This window comes from Pithys albifrons, chromosome 6, assembly GCF_047495875.1.
Source record: "Pithys albifrons albifrons isolate INPA30051 chromosome 6, PitAlb_v1, whole genome shotgun sequence".
Lineage (NCBI taxonomy): Eukaryota > Metazoa > Chordata > Aves > Passeriformes > Thamnophilidae > Pithys > Pithys albifrons.
Genome location: NC_092463.1, coordinates 4,883,347 through 4,906,077, shown reverse-complemented (window position 1 = coordinate 4,906,077; position 22,731 = coordinate 4,883,347). Strand labels below are relative to the sequence as shown.

At 48.3% G+C, this 22,731-nt stretch overlaps 2 protein-coding genes across 4 annotated transcripts in view; both read left to right on the top strand.

Moving 5' to 3' along the window:
* ARMH4 (armadillo like helical domain containing 4) overlaps positions 1–4,431 on the top strand; it is a 68,066-nt gene extending 63,635 nt beyond the window's left edge. For 2 of the 3 annotated variants that reach the window (XM_071557276.1, XM_071557277.1), the window contains exon 8: positions 158–4,431. In XM_071557276.1, the coding sequence (XP_071413377.1) occupies positions 158–226 (69 nt within the window). In that variant the 3' untranslated portion in view covers positions 227–4,431. The remainder of the gene's footprint in view (positions 1–157) is intronic. The other variant, XM_071557278.1, reaches the window with a different exon arrangement.
* LOC139673054 (inositol 1,4,5-trisphosphate receptor-interacting protein-like 1) lies at positions 1,370–20,847 on the top strand. The gene is made up of 2 exons (XM_071557996.1): positions 1,370–1,506; positions 20,217–20,847. The coding sequence occupies exons 1-2, from the start codon at positions 1,370–1,372 to the stop codon at positions 20,845–20,847; spliced, it is 768 nt and encodes a 255-aa protein (XP_071414097.1).
* Positions 20,848–22,731: the final 1,884 nt, after the last annotated feature.

Sequence of the window (22,731 nt, the reverse complement as noted above, 5' to 3'; positions counted from 1 at the left end):
CCCAATCTTCTGTTAACCCTTTCGGCTCTAAGGCAAACACAGCCTGGGCATGATTAAAGTGGCCAGATATCTTGGTTATGGGATGGGGGTGGGACCCAAATACTCTTCCATTCCCCTTTTGCACGTGCAGCTCTTTCACGTCCCTTTTCCCCCCCAGCAGAGGGAGTTTAACAGCATGCAGGACCGAGTCATGCTCCTGGCCGACAGCTCCGAGGACGAGTTCTGAGTGGGACTGCAGTGCCCCTGTGACTTTCCAAGGAGGGAGGGAGAGGGAGAAGGAGAAGAAGAAGACAACCAAGCGACTCTGTGCTGCATCTCAGCTCTCTCCCCCAGCCAGGCCCCCCAGAGGGGTGGGTGCCCCGGCCCAGGCATGCTACGCTCTTCGTGTCCCGCCAGTGATGTTTGTTTGGTACCGTAGTGGAGACTTCACGTTGCACCCGGCGCCTCATTCACATCCACAGCTCGTCCTGTTCCAGCTGGAGCTGATCCATATGGATGATTATTTTCCTGTTACCCTGGTGTACTGTTTTGGTTCTGGCTGGCAGTAATCTAATCATAACAATAGCTCTCACCTAACCCGGGAATGGAAATCTTTATTACTGTGAATGACTTCTGTCTGATTAATTTTAAATGTTACATTACCTGAGCTAGAGTTCATTAGTGCTAAGATTAGCTGCTCTGCTTAATTAATGAGTTGTACACCTGAACTGTGTCCCTGGCCACCTGAGAAGTGCCCATGTGCAGTGTTCTTGATTCAGTTTGAAACACATTCCTGCACTTGGGTGCCTGACTCTCACCCCTGCTCTCTCTGCTCCACGCTGCTTGGAGACACACAGGAATGGCCCCAGCACTTGATTTCACCACAAAAATCCGTGTCCATTTTCAACCAGCACTGTCTGTTACAGCACAATAAATACCAGCGCTCACCTCCTGATGGGTGGTCTTGCATGGATCTCTCAGCTTCTGGTCAGTTTGCAAGTAGGTCAGAGAAGAGGCAGGTCAGAGGTTTCCTCAGCTTCTGCCTCCTGTTTGAAGGACAGTAGTTACAGGTTCATCTCTTTCCAAGGCTGCATTGCCATGGGGTGAAAGTGGAGCATCTGTCTCATTTACCCACTGGCATTTGCATTCTCAGCCCCTGAAAGCTGCATGAACAGCAGCACCTTTGGGGGATTTGGATGGGTCTTGTGTTAGAGAATCACAGAATGGTTTGGGTTGGAAAGGCACCTTCATGACTCTCATTCCAGCCCCTGCCATGGGCAGGGACACCTTCCACTATCCCAGGTTGCTCCAAGCCCTGTCCAGCCTGGCCTTGGACACTTCCAGGGATGGGGCATCACAGGTTCTTTGGGCAGCTGGTCTGTAGACCGTGATGTACAGAAAGCCACTAAAGGCTGTGGAGCAGGTGACTGTTGAGGGATTTGTGGCAACTAGTGGGAAAGCAGCCACAGCTGGAGAGATGTTGGCTGTGGGAGGGTGGAATGGCCACACTGGGAACGTTTGGCCATGGTGAGAAGGTGAAGCTGTAGGACAGGTGGATTCAGGGGGTGAGGAGGTGAAGCCAAGGGTGGTACAGGGTGAGGGCAAGCTGCTGTGCTGCCTGGGTTAGCCCTGCTAGCCCTGGGTTACACAGGGAGACAACCACTGAGATGCCACAGACACTGAGCAGGGGAGATTAATGTTGCTTTGCACAGAAATGCTGCCAAAATAGCTAAAAAAAGGGCTGTGTTACTGGATCTCTGCTTCTCTTTATGGAATTACTTCAATCTGATATTTATGCAAAACTTCCATGTTTTTGGGGTGTTTTGTGGGGAATCATCCTTCACACAAGGAACAGAGGCTGTTGCCGGAGGAGATCTGATCAGAGAAATAAGCTCAGACCACACATCTGCTGAGATTAAATCCCACTGAGCCTTTGAAGAAGGGGAGGGAGGAGAGTTAGAGGAGGGGCAGGTGCTGGATTTCTTTCCTTGTGAAGGTGGAAGGGCCTGGCAGGTGGTGGAAGGTGGATGTTGATGATGGTAAGGAAATACCTTGTGGGAGTGTGAGTGGGATTGCAGGGTAGAGAGGACACAGAAGTCCCTCCTCAGGCTGAGTTCTGTTTGAGGGGGGTCATGGACTTCTCTGGACATGAAGTTATCAGATGTGATGTTCAGCTCTGAACAAACTGCTGTTCAGAGCCCAGGTACTTTCCTGTGAGCCTTATCCCCACACCTACTGAGTCATCTCCCATCTGGAGAAGGACAGGTGGGACAACCTGGCTTCAAAATGCTGCTACTAAAGCAAGTCTTCCAGTGGAACAGCTGTGTGTGGTCCCTCACACATCCACCCCTCCAAGTTCACGGGAAGCAGGCTGGGGACACTGGTCCATCAGCATTTTAGGAGAGTCTTCATAGCCTAATCTCTCTAGGGAGGTGTCAACCACCTTGGGAGGTGTCAACAGTCCAGGTGAGCATGGCTGACTGTCTTGCAGGATTGGGAATCAGGAAATGTTCTCCCTTGGACTCTTTGATGATTTATTCCTGGGCAAGGTGTGATGGGGATTGCAAGCTGGAATGACTTCTCCATTCCATGTTGCTGGAATCACCTCCAGAAAGGCTTGTCTTTAGATACAGTGCCAGGGAGGCTGCAAATGAGACTCAGGCAAGGTGTTCCTGAAGTGCTTTACCCTGGTCCAGCATGGAAGGCAAAGAGAATAAGCAATGGGAAAGGGCATTGGCCTCTGCCTGTCTTGGAGCACAAGTTTCTTTAAGTGTGATAAAACATAGACCTGCTGGGCCTGTCAGCAGGAGGAGGAGGAGGAGGGATGGCTGAGCAAGGCTGCTGGTTTAAATACCCCAGCACTGGCAGCACAGGAGGATCTTATGGATGGGTTGTCAATTTGATGGATTGGGAAGGCGTGTGGGGAGGTGCCATGGCCTCTGGTTGTGCTAATAAATCCAGTTTGGGAAACACTGGCTTTCTACAGTGGCAATCAGTCTCCCTGGCTCTCTTCTCCTGCCCCAACATAATGAATTTAAGGAATTAAAGACAACTCTGCCAGTCAGAATGATGAAGGTGGGGTTTTACTGCATTGGCTGGGTGACCTGGTGCCCTCAGAACCAGACTTCCCTCAGAGAGGACATGGCATGGGTGGGTGGGATGCTGGAAATCAGCAGTGCCACAACTGGGGCTGACAAATAACTGCAGGTGGGTATACGGAAGGCATGGTGGGACAACCTGGGCAAGCAGGAGAGTGGGAGTCATAAGGGAGGTCCTGTTGCATGCACAGTTCAGTGTGGGCTCTCTGGTCTCTGCTGGAGACAGAGCTGGGAGCTAGAAGGGTTTCCCAAAGGTTTTCTTGTGATCCATCCTCACTGCCAGGCCTGTCTCTGGCTCTGAACACCTTCAGCCAAGGCATCTTGGTCAGGAGCTGACAACTTTCTGAGCAGTGCAGAGATCCCAGCTGGTGTTCATCTGAAGTGGAGGTTTCTGTTGAATACCTGGTTTTGGTCAGGAACCATCCCCAGAGCCTGGAGGCTCCTCATGTGTTTAGCTTAGCCTGGAAGCAAAATGGACAGTCAGAACCAGCCTTGGATCCCAGGGAAGTTTGTGGGAGCCTTTGGAGCACAGACAGGATTTCCTGCAGTGCTCCTGGTGTCAGTGCAGTTTGTGAAGGTCCTTAAAGCACAAGCAGCATTCAGCTCCTTCCCTTCTCATCCAAGGCCAGTAGAGCTTGGATTAGGCTCTTAAAAAAATAGTCTCTATTCAACTCTTGGTGTTTAATTCATTTCCTTGAACCCAGGTGGCTGCAGGAAGGGGAGGAGGGGTTCGGGTGGGAGCAGAAGGTCTAGTGGCTGAACACTCTTGATTTAACCTGTACCTCTGCATTGCCAAACCAGCAGATTCTTTTGAGAGAGACAGGACAGGAAAAACAGCCAAAAAGGATCCTCCTCATGCTCTGCCCTGGGTGAACTGCAGACCCCTGGGTGAACTGCAGGTCCCTGAGTGCTGAGGTGACACTGGCACAGCTGCCACAGTGACTTCACCACAGCAATAACAATTCCTCGACTGACACAAGACAAGTCACTCACCTCTGTTTTGCATTTTCCTGATAGCACAAGCCAGAATTTACTGAAGGCACCACACAACTACTTCAGCCCCATTTGTGGTGGGAGGAATCACCCTGCCTGGCACACAGCCCTTGCCCTGATGAAAGGCACCTCCACTAAACAGCTGCTGATTTTTAAAGGTGTTTCTAAGGCCAGATGTTCCCCCTGGTGAGGTTTCTCTGGACTGCCCTGCTTCCATAGGGTGATGTTGGCAGTCCTCGTGCTTCCTTGTGGTTTTCTTTTTCAGACTGGAACAACAACTCATACTGTAACTCTGGAATGTAGCACTTTGTTAAATGAAAACATTGGGAAATAAAAAGCTGTCCATCATAGCTGCCTTTAAGAGCCTGTCTCCCTGGTCTGTGGTTCGCTGTCTCCCAGGTAAAGCTGTGAAGTGATCAGTTGGAAGACTTGAGTGCCCTGTGTCTTTCTCCACGTTGCATGGTCTGTGCAAGGACCCAGGCTTGGCTTCCAGGGGTGATTTGAGCCATGGGGAACCTCAGCCTGGGACTTTTTGGATAGGATTTACCTGGAGGAAGGTGTTTGCCATAGGCTGTGATGAGTAACACCCCAAAGTCCCTTGGTGTGATTTTCAGGAGCAGGAATGAGCCCCAACACTGACTTTCCACACAGCCAGATGTCTCTTTGTGCACACCAGGACTTTGTTTTTCTTTCTGTTTTGTCCCATGAGCAAAGGTCTGTGCCCAAACCTTTCAAGAGCTCAGTAATTCAGCACTGGTGAGACTTGATTGTCAGTTGTAGGTGCTGCAGATGTTTCATAGAAGAGCTGCCTTATTGCAGGTGAGTATTTGTAGAATCCCAGAGTTGTGGAATGGGTTGGGTGGAAGGGACATTAAAAACCAACTCCTTCCAACCCCCCTCCCATGGACAGGGATACCTTTTGCTAGCCCAGGTTGCTCCAAGCCCTGTCCAACCTGGCCTTGGACAGTCCCAGGGATGGGGCAGCCACAGCTTCTCTGGGCAACCTGTGCCAGGGCCTGCCCACCCTCACAGGGACCAATTCCTTCCCAATATCCCATCTAACCATTCCCTCTTGTCCTGTCACTCCAGGCCTTTGTCTGAAGTCCCTCTCCAGCTCTCTTGAAGCCCCTTTAGGCACTGAAAGTTCTTCCTGGAGCCTTCTCTTCTCCAGGCTGAACATCCCAGGCTCTTTCATTCTGTCTCCAGCCCTCAGAATGTCTCGGTGGCCTCGTCTGGACTTGCTGCAGCAGCTCCATGTTCTCCTGGGGGCACTGGAGCTGGATGCAGCACTGCAGGAAGGGGGTCTCTGGAGACCAGGGGGGCAGAATCCCCTCCCTCACCTGCTGCCCACACTGCTGGGGATGCAGCCCAGGACACAGTTGCCTTCCTGGGCTGCCAGTGCCCATTGCCAGGTCCTGTCCATGTCATCCACCAACACCCCGATGTCCTTCTCATCACACACACCTCGATGGACCCACAACTCAAGCAGAAGAATCAGATAGACTTGAGAGTGAGTAAAAGGGGTGTGGACTGGGTTTGGAATTGTCCCCCCAGTCCTCTTTGCAGATGTGTTTGCATGGATTGAGCCTGTGAGAACAAGGGCTGGGTGCTGTGGAGGTGTCAGGGGGGCAATGTGAGCCCTCACAGCACGGTGGTGGTGGTGGTGGTGGTGATGGTGGTGGTGGTGCCTGCCCCTCTCCACTCTGCCTCTACTAAGAAGAGCCAGCAAGAACTATTTGTCACTGTTGTGTATTTTCTCTGATGGAAAATGGCTTGTTCAAAACAAGAAATTCCCAGGGAAATAGCTGCTTGGGGATTGCACAAACACATTCTTTGCTAATTGGCAGTTGCCAAAAACAATCTGTATATTCATGAAGCTGTTTGCTGCATTGCTGACTTTTTCCAATAGAGAAAACAAAACCTGCTGAAAGAAGATAAACAATGACAATGTTGGGTTATTTTTTTCCCCCACAGGCTTATTTCCTAAGGAAATTACTCTCTGTGATCTCGCTGCCTCAGTGTGAGCCTCTGTCCATCAGCCTGTCTCCTTCTAATGTCCCTGACTCTGCCAGCCAAGACAGGCGTTTGTGAAAACTGGGAAGAGGAGGGAGACCATATTAAAAAAAAAAAAAAGAAACAAGAAGAGCATGTATGGAGCTGTTCTAAGGCTGCAGAAAACCTGCATGTGCTGGTTATATGTGCCCTGAAGGAGGAGATGGGCTGGATGACCCACTGAGGATCCTGTCCTGTGTGGGTTCCTGGGGCTCAGCAAAGCATGAGATGAGTCTGGCTCAAGGCTCAGCTTAATTCAGTCACAAGCAGGACACTGATGGTGCAGAGCAGCACTGACAGCCCAGCTTAGGGTTATTTTATTGATGTATTTTGGAAGGACAAACCAAAAGGCACTCCCTGTGTGCTCTGCTGGTAAAGCCACACAGGAGCTGTCACTGCTGCTGTGCCTGAGCCCACCAGAGGCACAAAAAAATCCTTTGTTTTGAGGCAAGTCTCATCCTCCACCTGTGAAACCCCCAGTGCATGTGGGGGTTATAAATGCTTTAGTGGGCAAAATGTAGTGTTTGACTCAAGGCTTGCAGTGGTTTTCCCCTTTTTTCCCCAGTGGTGATTCTCTGCCAAGGACAGGGTTTGGGTCTCAGCCAGCAGAGATGGTGGCACTTCCCAGCAGGAACATTTCCACCAGTGAGTCCCTTCTGAGTGGTAAGTGCTGGGCAGTCTGTGCTCCACAGATCCACAGGGTATTCCCAACACAAATTTGCCACCTGCCAGGCACAGAGGGTTTTTTCTGATTTACTCTAAGTTTCTCTGACTCAGGTCTTTTCTCAGTCTGATTTCCTAGAGGTTTACCCCTTGTGTAACATAAGGTTTAATTTCTGCAGAATCTGCTGAAGGAAACACAAGAGGGATCCTTGATGGGGCTCTGGGGGCAAAATCTCCAAACAGAACCCAAAGGTAGGATGGTAAATGGTGACAATCTCTTCCCAGGGCAATGGAAATGTGCCACTCTCCTTCTGTCCAACAAAAGGCTTATTTGCATCTGGACTGTGAGGAAAATCTCCCAGTGCTCCTTGTTGGAATAGGCTGAGTTACAGTTTTGGTGTTTCTGCTTAGCCCCTCAGTGCAGTAAGAGGAGCACACAAAGCCTCTTGCCATGGCTCAGGGGCTGGTTAGTCCTTGATGGGGACACCCCAGGGAGACACAAGGTGTGGGACCAGCCCCATGCCTTGTAACAGTTGGTGGATCCAGGTGCAGCCTTTGGCTGACACCTGCAATTTCATTCTGGGGCTGAAAGGCCACATTCAGAAGATCCTTGATGTCCAGACAGGAATATTCATGGACAAGGGGAGTCGGTCACTTCTCCCAAGTAACAAGCAATAGGACAAGAGGAAATGACTACATGTTGCATCAGGGGAGGTTTAGATTGGATATTAGGGGAAAACTTCTTCACAGAAAGGGTGCTCCAGCATTGGAACAGGCTGCCCAGGGCAGTGGTGGACTCACCATCCCTGGGAGTGTTCAAAAAATGTGTAATGTGGTGCTCAGGGACATGGGTTAGTGGTGGGCTTGGCAGTGTTAGCTTGGACTTGACTGAGGCCTTTTCCAACCTTAATGATTCTGTGATTCTCTGACACTAAAAAGGTGCCAGAGACCTGAGCCACTGCTGGCATTGCTGGGCTGCTGATGCAGCTTCAGCACAGAGGTCTGAGGAAGGACAGAAATGAAGTTGAATGGCAGCTCTTGAGTGTCCCTTTCCAAAAATACCCCCAGAAAGGTCCTGGGTCTTGCACATTGTGCATGAAGAGAAATATTAACCATTGGGATGGTGACAGCACTCAGGAGTGGAGGCTTGCCTACCCTTTCTGGAGATTTCCAGGGGCTTCTGGCAGAGTATTTATTTTGGTATGATGGATAATGAAGGCACTGGAGGGAAAGAATGAAAAGTTTTGCTCCAAATTCAGTGCACAGGAGCCAAACCTGACACCCAGGGCAGGATGCAGGGCCAGCCTGGTGTGACAAGTGTGTGAGTGTTTCCAGCATCCTTGTCCTGAAGCCTGTGGGTCTGGCAAGAAAGGGATCTCCAGCAGTTAGTTGGAGAGGGGCTCATGGGGAGCCTGGCACGGCTGCCCAGGTGCTGCTGCCAGTGGGGCATCAGCAAACATCACCCACACAAGCAGGTGGCAACTCACACAGGAGGCATTTTTCAGATCTTTCATGCAAAATGACTGGAAGGACAAACTGCAGTCGGTGAGGCTCTTCACTAATGAGTTCATCTCACTTGAAGCAGAGCAAATGGAACTGGGTGATGAGAAAAAGGCTGATGTTAACAGGGGTTCACTTACACTGTTTTCTTTGATGGAGGAAAAATTGATAATGTGGCAAAAAAAAAGAGAAAAGAAAATCCCTGCAAAAGTATGCCCTAATTGATAGAGGAGGATATTCAGAAATAACTCAAGAATTTCTGCTGTAAATTTGAAACATCTGCTGTTACACAAGCAAAGCCTCGATAATGAAAATACTTGCCAGCATCAGGCTGTAACCTGACCTGGGATTTTGCAGTCAAAATGTTTAAATCACTGGGTTTAACTGTACTTTATAGCAAGAGGCTGAAAATCCTTGTTTTAAATAACTTGTTTGGTAGCTTTTTTTGTCATTTTTAGCTCTCTTCCCAAGGTTCATTCTTACTAGTCAATATGTCCTTTAAAACTTATTGATTTGCCTCTGTCATCTGCCCATGGAGTTGTGCTTTATTCTTTCCATAACTTACTCTGCACTTAGGAAAGCAATTTCAGAGCTTCTGATTTTTTTCTACCACAGATTATTTACATTTTGCATTTCTAATATTAAAAAATAGCAAATAACATCCTTCCATGCCACAGGTTTATTGCATTACACTCTGATCTGGTTGAATGTCGCTTGGATCCAGACTGAAAGTCAACTGAAATACCCAGAAATTGGATTTTTGTTATGCTGCAAGTGGGAGCTGCACTGGTGCATGAACATCCAGGACTAGTTTGTGATGACAAACAAGGCAATTTGGAAGGAGCTGGGGGGTTGTGGTTTGTGAGATTGAATAACACAGCAGCTCCATCAATCCCTGCATCCCAGAGGAGTCTGGAGCAGCCTGACTTCAGCAGGGTCAGGTGTGAGGAGTCAACTGGAGAATGTTGTTATTATATCCAGGACACAACCATGGCCAAAGGGACCTACAGAAAAAGTACTCTGGCCTTGGGTTTAAAATGAAAAGGAGGGAGGTGGTAAAATGGGTGTGTCTTTATGGAAGATTCTCCATAAAGAGACAAGAGAACCTCTGCAGGTGGATTTCTCCTCTCATACCTGAGGCTGCTGAGCATCCTGGTGGGATTGGGATGCACCTGCCCTGTTCTGTGAGCCAGAGCCCACAGCACAGCCCTGGCTGGGAGGGACAGCTGTGGTGTTTGGCACCAGCCCCATGGAACACCAAGGAGATGCCCATGGATCTTCCTTCATCCCCCAGGATCGTTGGGTCCATGCACCTGTGAGCATGGGCAGCTGAAGGTACCAAAGGGCTGGTTGCAGTGCCCATTGCTCACCAAACTCCCTGCTCAGTTTTATCAACTGTCCTTCAGCGTTGGACAAAAGCAATTTTTATCTTGTGGTGCCAAAAGGAAGTGGTTTTTATGTCAAACTTCTTTCAGAGGATGATATTTAATCTCTTTCACGGGGGGTAATTGGGTGCTAAACAGCCCCAGGGTGCTGTGAGTGAGACAAACATGACAGGGATGACACATCTGTGTGTTTCTGTGTGAGATACTTCAGCTGGCTGAGGAATGAGCTCAGCTCCCCATGTGACACCAGGGTGATGCACCAACCCCCTGAGCCCTGCACAGGGAGCTGGGGCTGAGCTCACAGGGCAGAGCACAAAGCTGGATCCCTCTGTGGTGGCATCACACGAGTGTCACCTTCACTGTCCCTGTAACCTTCATAACGCTGGCAGGGAAGCTTCAGTGAGGTCTCCACGTGGGGGACCTGCTGGTGGCTCCTCTGGTGCTGCGTGGATGGAGGCTGGATCGTGGTAGACACCATATTTTCTTGGCAGCACAGAGGCTGCTGAGCTTTCAACTTCTCCAGATGGTTTCACAAAACAGTAACTACGAGATGTGCAGGGGTGACTTTGCTTGTCTAGCTCCAAGTCCGAGGATTTTAGAATTTATAATTAAATTTGTCTCTGTAAAAATAAAACGAAAACAAGCCAAAAGAAATAACTCGAGTCCATCCTTGTTTCCAGCGAGAGGTCGGTGAAGTGTTAAAGGTTCAACAGCAGTGGATGAGCTGGTGAGCACTTGCTAGAGAAGACTTTCCTCTCAAATTGAAAGTGAAGAATGTGGTCTAATAGCATAAAAACTACAAGGCTGATAAAGGGATTTGGCTGTACAGCATCTGTTAAATCAAGTATTTAATTGGGTATTTGTTTTACTGGCAGCACACTGGGCTTCAAAACATGCACTTGCCCTGAGACATCTGGATGTGGAAAGGACACAAGGCTGTGAAATGCTAAGCCAGGAGATACATGGGGAGTTTTTTGGGTGGCAGATACAGATTTTGAGGAGACAGGAAACAAGAAAACCATCTTTTTATTTCACACATATAGCAAGGCAAAGTGCTTGGAGCCACAGTGGGGCTTGTGGTGCTGGGTACCATCTACAGGCAGGTGAGGGCTCAGGGCACTGAAAGAGTCTGCAAATGTGCCATGGAGCAGAAAGGGCTTTCAGCACGTGGGGGTTGGGAAATTCATATGGGTGGAGCATTATTAGAGTCTGCACAGGCTTTTCTAGATATCCCAGTCTGACCTGGAGCTAAAATCTTGGTGTGAATTGCTTGTGGGTTCTGCTGCCACAGCAAACCCCTGACACGGGAAACCACAGCCTGGGAATATTTTGCAGAGAAGGGATCTCAGCTGACACTATGGAAATAAAAGTTAGTGATATTTTAGGGGCTGAACATTGGCTCTGAAGAGTGGTGAAGTGAAGGAAAGCCTCTTGCTTACCTGACTGCTCTTGAGCTTACAAACCTACAGTGAGACAAAACTGAAGCAATATCTGTAATTTTGGGTGTAGTCAGCAGTAAATAAGTACATTTGTCATCAAGAGTTGGTGCAATGAAGTGAATTTGTGCAGTGATCAGTCCAGATGTAGCAAGTGAACCTGAGCACTGGAAACACTGCCAGTCCCAATGATTAATTAAAATCTGCATCCAGCAAAGGCCAGGACATCCCAGCAGAGCTGGCTGGACCTGCCACGTTTCAGGCAGTGACAGAAACATTTGCATGATCATGTAACTACAAGAGGCAGTGCAGGTGTGAAGTGCTTGTGCAGGTACACCTTCCACTAATTCTTTTTATGTTGATTTAGTAGATGGAGGAGACACATCCTTGATAGTATAAGTGCCTGAGAGTGGTTTGCTTCATGGCTGAACATCCTGGCAGGTCTTGCACTGCAGGAGAGGAGGGGAACCCATTTCAGGGGGGAGAATAGACAAAGGGATGTCTCCTTCTAGAAGGGCAGCAGGGTGTGATGGAGCCTGGCTGGGGCACTGGAGACTGATGTTCACATGCCACAGGGTCGCTGGGTGATCCACCAGCAAATTAATTCATCAGCCTTGATTTTCCCTTTCTCTGAGAGCAATTGGCTCTGCTGTCATGCTCATGTCCTGCTGCCAGGCCAGTCACTGTTGCAGGGGGTTTTTCATAAGTGGAAGTGCAGTCTTGGAAGAAAAAAAGGTTTTTCTCTGCAGTTTGTTTCTTCCACTCTGATCTATTGAAGTGTCCAAAGAACAAATTGAGCACAGATGAATTTTATTTTTTCCTAAAGCTCATAAGCAGCTCATCACAGGGGTGTGAGGTGCAGAAAGCAGCACCTTCAGTCCCACACCTTCAGAAACCACTTCCTCCTCTGGAAGGAGCTGCAGAAATAGATGAGACCTGGGCACAGCAGAGCCCACAATAATTTCTCCAAGTCCCTTTGCCCATCTGGCTCCACTCTGCAGATCATCTAGTGTGAAGAAAGCAATTTTTTTTGCCTTTGATACTGAGAGCAGGGAGAAGGGTAATTGGAGCCTGGAAGGCACAGTAGCTATTGAGCAATCTCAGCCCTCACAGGTCTCTGATGTGCTGTAAAACTCAAAGGGGACATACAATTACTACCCATTATTTGCCCTGGATGGTGATTTATCTTGTAACCACATGAAAGCAAAATCTCTCTGATCTGGGTTCTTTTTTCCCCCTCCCTGTAACTGATCAAGACATATCATATTTCAGATTACAGGGACTTTCTTTTCAAATGCTGCAAGGAAAACCTGTGGATTATTCTGTCCTTTAAAATAATATCCCTGATGAGAAGGGAGTTGTTGCCATGCTGGTGTCCTGAGAAATTGGCTGCTGAAGTGGATACCTGAAGTGCCTCATAAAGGACCACAAAGCAAATGGTTTAATGGATCTTTTTTATTCTCCCTTTGAGGGGCAATGATGCTTGATTAGCTGAGGAGCGACCTGGGATGCAGGGAATGAGGCATCAGTTTGTCATGTTGCTGCAGATGCCACAGGAAAGTGAGTTAAATGCAGGACAGCAGATGTGGTGGCCGAGGTGGTGGCTTGTTGGCACTAAAGCCCTGGGAGCTGCCACCTTGCAGGGTGGCAGGACAGCAGGCAGTATCCTTGTGCTGAATGGCTTCCCTGGAGATTCAGCAGGAGCTGCCCAGGGCACAGGGGAGGAGGCTGCCCTGGGACATAATGCCTTTGGGATGCCAGGGTGTGGGAACTGTCCCACCAGGTGAGAACCCTTCACCACCCAAACCTGCTCCATATACAGGCCAAGGTGTGCTCTGAACAACAACTGACAGTTCAAGGTGAGATCTGGGGAGCCCTGATGGATGAAATGAGCCAAACAGGGAGCTTCTGCCTTAGCCTGGGATCAGTTTTATTTTGGCTCAGGTGACTCCTGGAGAGCTGACCCCCCTGAATTGCTGCTTGGGAACAGGCAGCAGTCTCTACTGCATGTCATCTCTGAGCTGCACCAGCATTAAACCTCTGCAAATAGCCAAGATGTTCTAAACTTGGCATTTTCCCTTCTTTTCATGAAATATAATAGCACATCAGAGGTGTGGGCTGCATGAGAAGCCCTCCTGGCAAGTGGCAGTGCCACTGCCAGGGAGGATCGTGCTTGTGAGGTCTCTTTGTCTGCTGCTCCCCTCCAACTCCTCTCTATTAACAGGTGCCTTTCAAGGGAAAAGGAGAGGCTGCACATAACCCAAACTCCCACTGCTTCAAGGCAAATGAGGCCCCTTTCTTTGTTCAACAGCACGTTGAAAGTGCAAGTCACAGACAGGGAAGGCAGAGCAGATCTGCCTCTCACTCCTCCTCCTGGCTCATCCAGCATCCCACGCTCCGCTGCAGATGCTTCTGGTTTGGGATCCACTGCAAAATCGGGGCAGTGGGGAGGTGGTGGCCTGGTGGGCTCCCTTCATGAAACAGCTTTGGGTGGTGACATGGTACCCTAGAATCATGGAATGGTTTGGGTTGGATGGGACCTTAAAGACCATCCACTTCCACCCCCCTGCCATGAACAGGAACACCTTCCAGTAGACCAGGCTGCTCCAAACCCCATCTAACTTGGCCTTGAACACTTGAGGGGTGAGGCAGCCACAGCTTCTCTGGGCAAGACAGTGATGGTCTGTCCTGGAGAGGTGCTTGACATGATCTGTGGGATGTACATAGGGAAAAGACCCCAGGAAGAAATAAGAGGTTTGGGCCAGTCTGGGGTTTGTGTGTTATCCCAGGGTAGTTTCAGCCATGGACATGGAGACCTTGGATGTCACTGAGGCTGGATCTGGGCACAGAAGACACTCTGGTTCTGACCACAGCTCAGGAAATGCTGCTGAGGAGCTGGGAGCAGCTTGTCTGGATGAGCAATGCTCTGCTGCTCTCCTGGAGAAGCTCTCCTTTGGGGAGGGGACACTGCAGCAGGATGTCACCAAACGCTGTCACGGCCACTGAGCCTGTTCACACTGTCCTTGCAGCCCACCTGTCCATTTGTGGCAGCTCTTGGTGAGGCTGGAGCCTGAATCATTATTTTAATGGTCTATTTAATAGCACAGAGTCCTTAAATAATGGCTGCAAGTGCAATAATCTGCTGGATACAAACAGAAAGAGGCACATAAGTGCCCAGAAAGGACATGATGTCCACCAGGAGCTGTAGATCAAATGCTGCTGTGACCTGCTCTGCTCTGACAGCTGAACACATTTCCCTGAGAGCATGCATATTATTTTTTTAAAACAGATATGGTTGTGCTTGTTGTGAAGGCAACAGGATTGTTCTGCTGCTCTTAAAAAGCTGCTGAGTGTGAGGAGAGTCACCATCAAGTCTGAGCAGCAGCACAGGCTTTCTGTGAGGACAGTAAGTAGCAAAGTTTCATGACGTTTTTAGCTATTTCCCTGAAACACCTTTGCACTGAAGAGGATCCACACAGCTTTCCATAACTCTCAGGGAATTTCTGGGCAGCCTCTAGAGGATTCAAGGCAGAAATATTGAAGGCAGTGATGGTTGACCTATGAAAGGGCTTTCTGGCTTATGTGCCATAAGTAGTAAGCACATGGTTGAATGAGGCACTTTTCCCCTTCCTTTGAATTTTCTTTGTGGTACAGGAGTGAGTATTTTGCACTGTCCACATGCAAACTTGACTGCAGTGAACAACAAAAAGAGCCATGGCATGTGAGAGGGCAAGTGCCTGTTGGTTGTGGCTACTTCCCCATTTAGAATCACAGAATATCCTTGAGTTGGAAGAGACTTACAAGAATCAGCAAGTCCAACTTCTGGCACAGGAAAACCTCGAGAATTCCACTATGTGTCTGAGAACCTTGTGCAAACACTCCTGAAGCTCTGTCAGGCTCAGTGCTGTGACCACTGCCCTGGGGAGCCTGTTCAGTGCCCACCACCCTCTGGATGAAGAACCTTTTCCTGATATCCAACCTAAACCTCCCCTGACACTCCTTCATGCCATTCCCTCAAGTCCTAAAAGCCTGTCTGTCCCCAGGCTGCTGGTGCTGCTCTGTGGTGGGAGAAATAATTCCCTGAACATCCAGTCCAGTTCCTGACCTGAGAGGTTGGGAGTGGTGGCTGGGGATGTGGTGCTGGGGTGGCAGTGGCACAGCAGCACTGCAAACATGACAGAGGGCATTCCAAGAGAGAAACAGCAGCTCTGTACCAAACATGAAACTGTGAGGATCCATGCATCCATGTGCTGGTTTCATAAACCAGCAACTTAACCAAGTGCAGCTGGGCCATGATCTATGGATGATCCATGGCTGGGTGTGAGAGGCTCTGCATTATTAACCATCCTCTTGCTTTTACTGTTCCTGGTAAATGTGCCAATCCACCCTTTTGAATAAGTGCCTTGCAGGGTGGCAGCAAAACCAAGTGGATTCCCTGCTTTCTGAATTTAACAGTGTCTTTCATACAGTCCTTCTTTAGATGGGATCAAACCCCCAGGGAACAGCTTTGTGCCCACCACTGCAACGGCCATCTTGGGATCAGGAAAGGTCTGGAAATGCTTCAATGCCCTTTGGCCCAGGATTTAGATCACAGAATCACAGAATGGTTTGAGTTGGAAGGGATATTTTAAAGAGCATCCTGTTCCACCCCCTGCCATGGGCAGGGACACCTTCCACTAGCCCAGGTTGCTCCAAGCCTCATCTAACTTGGCCTTGAACACTTCAGGGGCAAGGCAGCCACAGCTTCTCTGCCCAGCCTGTGCCAGGGTCTCACCACCCTCCCAGCCAAGAATTCCTTCCCAACATCTCATCCAACCCTGCCCTCTGGCAGTGTGAAGCCATTTCTCTTGTCCTGTCACTCCAGGCCCTTCTCCAAGGCTCCTCCCCAGCTCTCTTGGAGCCCCTTTAGGCACTGGAAAGTGCTCTCAGATCTCCCTGGAAGCCTTCTCTTCTCCAGGCTGAACACACCCAGCTCTTCCAGCCTGACTGCAGAGCAGAGGTGCTCCAGCCTTGGTGCATCTTTGTCATCCTCATATTATCTGCACAGCTTCCAGGATCTGGTTTCTCCCAGGAATGGAGGAGCATCTCCAACCGTGCCAGCTAACAAGTGTCTGTTGGAGCACCCCAAATGGAGGCACTGGACTCTCCTCTGCTGTGCATTTGGATTAGGGAATTATCTGGGTTAGAAATAAGCCATCAGCCATCCTGAAAGAACTGATGTTGTAGATTTCTCCCTTAATCTATTCAGTGCTTGGATTGAGATTGATGGTGATGGCAGGAGGAAAAGGGGTCAAGAAAAGGAAGACAGGGTTTGGTTCTGCTAAAGGAAGCAAGTTCATGGCACCTCGGTCAGTATAAATGGAGAGACAAAAGGTGAAGGGTCCATTCAAGCACTTGGAGTGATTCAACAGGACAATTCAGATGAATTAGGGCTACTCTGGGCTGTCCTGGAGGAGGTTCTTCATAACCTGAGCTGGTGCTGTGCCCTGAGGGTTGTAAAACATAGTAGTTATTCAAGGTCTGTGCTTTCCTATTGCCCTCACCGCTGGTCTGTGCCACATTCCTGCAGCAGGGAAGACTGTAGGTGACCCTCCAGAAGCTCAGCTCACTGTGTGCCTTGGTTTGGGGCAGGAGCAGCCCCTGATCCCACAGAACTGAGCCAACGTGTGTTTTCCAAATGCACAGGGCATGGAGACTGGAAACATTTGTTTTTTCTCCCTAGAGAAGCAACTGGTGCAAGTTTTCCCCCTGAATGAGGCTTTGGAATACAGATGATTAGTGGTTGGGGCAATTTTCTTTATTTCTCCGGGTGATTGCAGAATAAGGGGAGGTGTCCCTTCGATCCGTGTTTCCACAGGGAACTCAGTGCTGGGATCAAAATCTGCCAAGCAAACGCTCCCAGCACAGCTCCTCAGTCTCTCATCACACAGGTGGCCCAGGTTCCCCTCGCTGTCGGGTCATTCCCAGCTCCTCCCTGGGATTGCCTCGGTCATTCCCAGCTCCTCCCTGGGATTGCCTCGGGTGGAGCCTGTCGGGGTTTAAAACGCTCCCTCCCGGGAATTTCGCTGTAGCACTTTCCCGGATTTGCGAATGGAGACGGGCATGGAAATAAGTCCAAACCTTCTCTCCCAGAGCAGAGCAGGGCTGAGTGTACATCGGGGGCTCGTCAGACCCTCACCAGCCCCTGGGCACGGGGAGGAGGAGCTGGGGGATTTGGGGAGCTGGGAAGCTGCCAGGGAAGTGGCAGTGCTGCCCTCGGCACACTTCTCATCCCAAATACACCCTCTTGCTTTCTGCAGGTTTTCAGGTCCTGGGTCGTAATAACAAGTCTCCTCACCCTTGAATGAATTCCTGGGAATTGTAATTTCTCCACGTCTCTTTGGGGCAAAGGAACCAGCACAGCCGAGGGCTCCACACCCCAGGAGGGCTCTGGAAGTAGGAGGTGATCTTAGGAATGGGGACCACTCTGTATCTTTTGGAACCATATCTTGAGAATTCCACTTAAAGACACTTCTGACTCCCTGGGGTGACGTGAGCTTGAAGAGAAAGAAGAGAGGATCATATTTTCCAGGGGAACTTATGGAAAAATTCAGTTTAGCTGGGGCTGTGAGTGGCTGGGCTGGCAGGAACACCAGAGTACTCAGACATCAGAGCTGGTCTCAGTGCTGAGCTTCACCCAGGACGAGGGAAGTGAATTGATCCTTGGCTGTGAGGGCAGTTAAAGTAGCTGAACTGTATTTTCAGATCACCTTGAGGTGGCTCTCAGGGTTGGAGTTCAGGAACCACCTTCCAGGGCTGAGACAGGAGAGTTCTCCTGTCCCTGGGATGATGAAGAAGGGACTCTGTGGAGAATGACAAGTCACTGAGTGAATGTAGTGTAATTTCAAATCACCACTGTGGAGCCTAAACTTGATTATCATTGTAAGACTCAGCAGGCAGCAATTTTTTTACTCAGGATTGGTTTCTGCAAGCTGCAATCATAATATGGGTATTTTTTTCCTTTAGAATGATTCCCTTCTGTTGGGATTTGACCATAAAAACTTCCTCGGGTTTGTGGCATTGCTCATTACTTTAGATCAGGTAAAAGGAGAGGTGGCTGCAGCACTACCAACACATTCCCATTAAGCAACCTTAGGTGTCCAGTCAGTTCATAATTGGAAGTAATGTCATAATCCATATTTTGTAGATGGAGAAAGTGAGTTGCATTTTGGTTAATGCCTTTGGTAGAGGTGGAAATACTCTGATGGGTTTGCTCCAACACTGCAACAGTTAATATGTGTGCAAGGATCAAGAATACCCAAAGATATAATGAAATAACTACATGAAGAAGTATTTCTCACTGAAATTCAAGAAGCCATAGCAGTAAAAGCCAATCAAAGATCGGCTTTATTCATATTGTAACTGGAACAGACATAAAATTACCAACAGGTTCTTAGAAATGCTGTCCATGGGTGGTTGCACGCTGTGATGATTGATGCCTTGAATTCTTAATACTCCCTTTGGGTTTACTATAAGCTGCTCACACTTATTATAGATCTACTATATTTAATTTTGTTACCAAGCTAATTGTATTTTCCCTAAGAGCTCCAGCAGCCTGCTGTGTATTTCTGTGTCTTTGCCAATGAACTGCTCCACTTATTGGCTAATAACTGACTGCAGGAATTTCCTTTATAAATGCAGTCCCCTTAAATGTTCCTGATAACGTGGTCTGCATAAGTATTCTCCTGGCTTCTCTTTCACTTTGCCTTACTCTGAGCACAGCAATATTTTGAGCTACTTAAAGGTTTAGTGCCCCTTTGTCATATTTACTATCAGTATCTGAACTGCAAATAGAAAAATGACTAGTTTGTAAAAGCCACTGTAATTGCTCCCAAATCTCCCTCAGTGCAAGTGAATCTTGAAACAAAGGCTTAGAAAGATTGGCTTTGTCAAACTGTGCAGTGTAGCTGAGGAATAACAGGGAACTAGCCAGGGAAGCAAGGAAAAATAGCCCTTCAGTACCTAAAGGGGCTCCAAGGGAGCTGGAGAGGGATGTTGGACAAGGGTCTGGAGTGACAGGACAAGGGAGAATGGCTTCAAACTGAAAAAGGGCAGGGTTAGATCAGATTTTAGGAAGAAATTCTTGACTGGATACTTTAATTGTGCAGAGAGTTTCTGTGGTGGAATTCATTTGGCAGAGTCACTGTTGGAGAGGTAAGAGGAGCAGTGATCTGGTGCTGGCTTCCTCTTACGGAATTACTCCTCCCTTCTCCCAAAAGAAGTAGGTGTCATTTTTATGTCTATTGAGAAACAATTTCTAGATAAAATCTGTTAGATCAGAAACACACCAAAGTTGAAGTCCTGTAAATATTTACAGGTTTGTACAGAAGATCTCCAGGAGAAAAGATTGGCCAAGTGTTGTGCCAGTCTCCTGGTGGTTGAGATGCTCCACTCTGGCCATCGGAGATGGGAGTGCAAGTCCCCACACCACACCAGGGAGATGATTTCTCTGTCCAAGCCCAGTTAACTACCCTGGTGCCTGCTCCTGCTATGGAGTTTGTTCTCTGGGCTAATCCCAGGAAGGGAAGGGTCATGTTCTAACACCCTCCATGGATTGTGGTTTATTTTGACCAGAGCAGTTGCTCAATCAGTTGAAACATGCAGAGTTAGAGGGTTTTATTATCCCAACAGTTTTGGAGGACTTTTGGCAACAGGAGAACAAGTCTGATGGAAGTGTCTGAAGGAGCTGGGTGTGTTTAGCACAGAGAAAAAGAGGCTCAGGAGAAACCTAGTCATTCTCTACAACCAGCTGAAAGGAGGTTGCAGCCAGGAAGGAGCTGGTTTACTCTCCCAGGGAACAAGCAATAAGACCAGAGGGCATGGCCTCAAGTTGCACCAGGCTGGATTGAAATTGGATTTTTAGAAAAATTCCTTCACCACAAGGTTATCAAGCTTGGGATCAGACTGACCAGGGAAATGGCAGAGTCACCATCCTTGGAGGGATTTAAAAGGTGTGTAGCTGCGGCATTTGGGGACATGGTTTATTGGTGGAGTCGGCAGTGTTAGGTTTGTGGTTGGACTAAAGATCTTAAGGGTCTTTTCCAACCTCAGTGACTCTGCCACTTGGTGAGCCGATGCTGGGAGGCTTTGCCTCAGTCACGTGATTGGCGTTTAGAGCTGCCGCCCTCCAGGCGTTCCTGCAGATTCAAGCTGAGCAGAGGCAGCGGGAGCTTCACAGATGAGATGCTGTTTGGGGTGCAGCAAGGTGACTCAGACATCTTTGTGAGCAGCCAGAATACAGAGGCCTTCTTCACCCCAAGCACAATGTGGCCTGAGACCTGCTCTGTGGCAGAGGTGAAGTTCTTCAGGCACATCAACAGTCAGGCCCCATGTGACAGCTGGCACCTCAAATGCCTGCAGCTCTTGGGCCGTGCTGCAAACCATTACACTCTGAAGACCGTTGTGATGCACCTCCTGAACACCATACCTGTGTCATGGTGGGGCAGGAGGCAATTCCTGCAGAGGCTGGGGGATACCACGCACTACCTGTGCTGCTCCTTGTCAGAGAGACGTCTGAACCACTTCATTGTGGGCAACCAGAGTCTTCCTGAGGTGATCAGGTTGCTCCCAGATGTCCAAACTGCTGAGCCACTCAACATCTTCCATTACCTGACAGGGGATGACGCCACCTACAACTGGGCAGTGAGAGGCTACCACGAACTGCAAGATTTCATCAGAAGAATTGTGCTCTTTGGCCACTGAAAGAGTTCTTCATTCACAGAGCTGATCTTTTGGGGCTCACAGCTGATGGCAGGAAACTGCCTCATACTGCAGGGCAAAAGAAAGGAGAATGTGGGCCACAGAGAGGGAAGGCAAACCCTGTGCAGCAGCACTCTGCCATCAGCAGCAGCAATCACCTCTCACTCAACAGTGTGCCCAGCACAGCATCCAGTGATGGCCCGCGTGGCTACAAAGATGATGTTCCTCTTCCTTTCCCCTCACACAGTCACAACCATTGTCACCATTGCAGATGGGCCCAGGAATTCTTTCTGGCACCTATAACATGTGATTGTTCCATCTCATTGGGAAGGGGAAAACTTGCATTTTAAAGGGTCTTGGGATGTGAGACAGAAGAAAAAGAGACAGAGGGGGGAAAACAGCTCTGTTTGCTTGGGATCAGTTGATGGACTGTATCTCTCCTTGTCTCCTTAAGGGACATCCTTAGATCAGCCTCCTACCAACTGTGAGGGACCTGATATGAAGTTTTTTATATATATTTATATTTGTTATTTAATATAGATAGATATTTATAATCAATATGCCATAGAGTTCTAATATTAAAATACATAAAAGTATTTATTATAGTATTATTTTTATATATAAATACAGCACAAATAAATCTCTCACTGTGTCTCCCTTTGTCTCTGTAAGGGAAACATTTAGGTTAGCAGTGAGCACACTGTGCTGGACCTTACCCATTTTTTATATAGAAATAGATAATTTTTATTTAATTTATATATTTGTAGTTAATAGGACATATATCTATATATTTATGATAGCATATATTTAGCTTATTTAATAAAGTATTATTTTTATTTACACATAAAGCACAGATCAATCTCTTACAGTGTCTCCCCTTGTTCCCTGAAGGGAAACCATTAGGTCAACATTGCACCAAGACTGTCCATCCCAGACTGTGTTGTAACTGACCTGAATTTTTGAATGTATAAATATTTAAGGTTTTATTTAACATATATATTTGATATATAATGTATTGAATTTATATAATAATTATTTTTATCTATAAATATGGCACCAATAGATCTCTTGTTGCCTGTTGTGACACATATTAATGCTCTCTGGTTCCTGTGTTTATGACTGCCAATCCAGAAACTGCTTTCCTGTGCATTCAATAAAGTTTAATATTTCAGAATCTGAACTGTGCAAGTTTTCATTGAACTCAGCCAGGCCGGTGGCCTTGGTCAATCACACCAGTTGTGAATCTGTGCACGAGAACCTTTGCATTGAACTCGACCAAACTCAGAGTGCTGAACTGGTTCTGATCAGAAGTGAAGCCCACCTGTACCCAGCCCTCTGATCATTGAATCACAGAGTGGCTTGATACAAAACTGTGAGACAACAGGTAGAACCTTCAGTCAGCTGAGAAGTTTGGTCACTGCAAAGATCAGGGGCTACTCCATTAAGACACTGCAAGGCCCAGGTTAGAGGAAAACCAGCCTGTGTGGAGTGTGGAATGCAGGAACAGGATGTGACAGCAGTGGCAGCAAAGGCCTGACCACTCCAGCACAAGGACATCTATAGACTTGTGTCCTGGTTTTGGCTGGGGGAGAGTCCATTTCTTCCTCGTGCTCTGGTTTGGGTTCAGTATGAGAATATAAAGTTGATTATTTTTCCATTGTGGTGATAACTGTCTCTTTGGTGTCCTCCATCAGGAGAAATCTCAGTTGCCCTCCCAAGGACATGCAGAGCTCTGGCAGCCTGTGAGGCTGAAGGTGGAAATAGCTGGGTGAAGTTTTCTGGCCTCTGCCATGCACTCTCAGTGCATCTTTTGTTTCACAGCTGAGCAAGCCTGAGGCAAGAGAAGGTGAAATTTAGCCTGAAGTCACACTGGCAGCCAGAGATTTC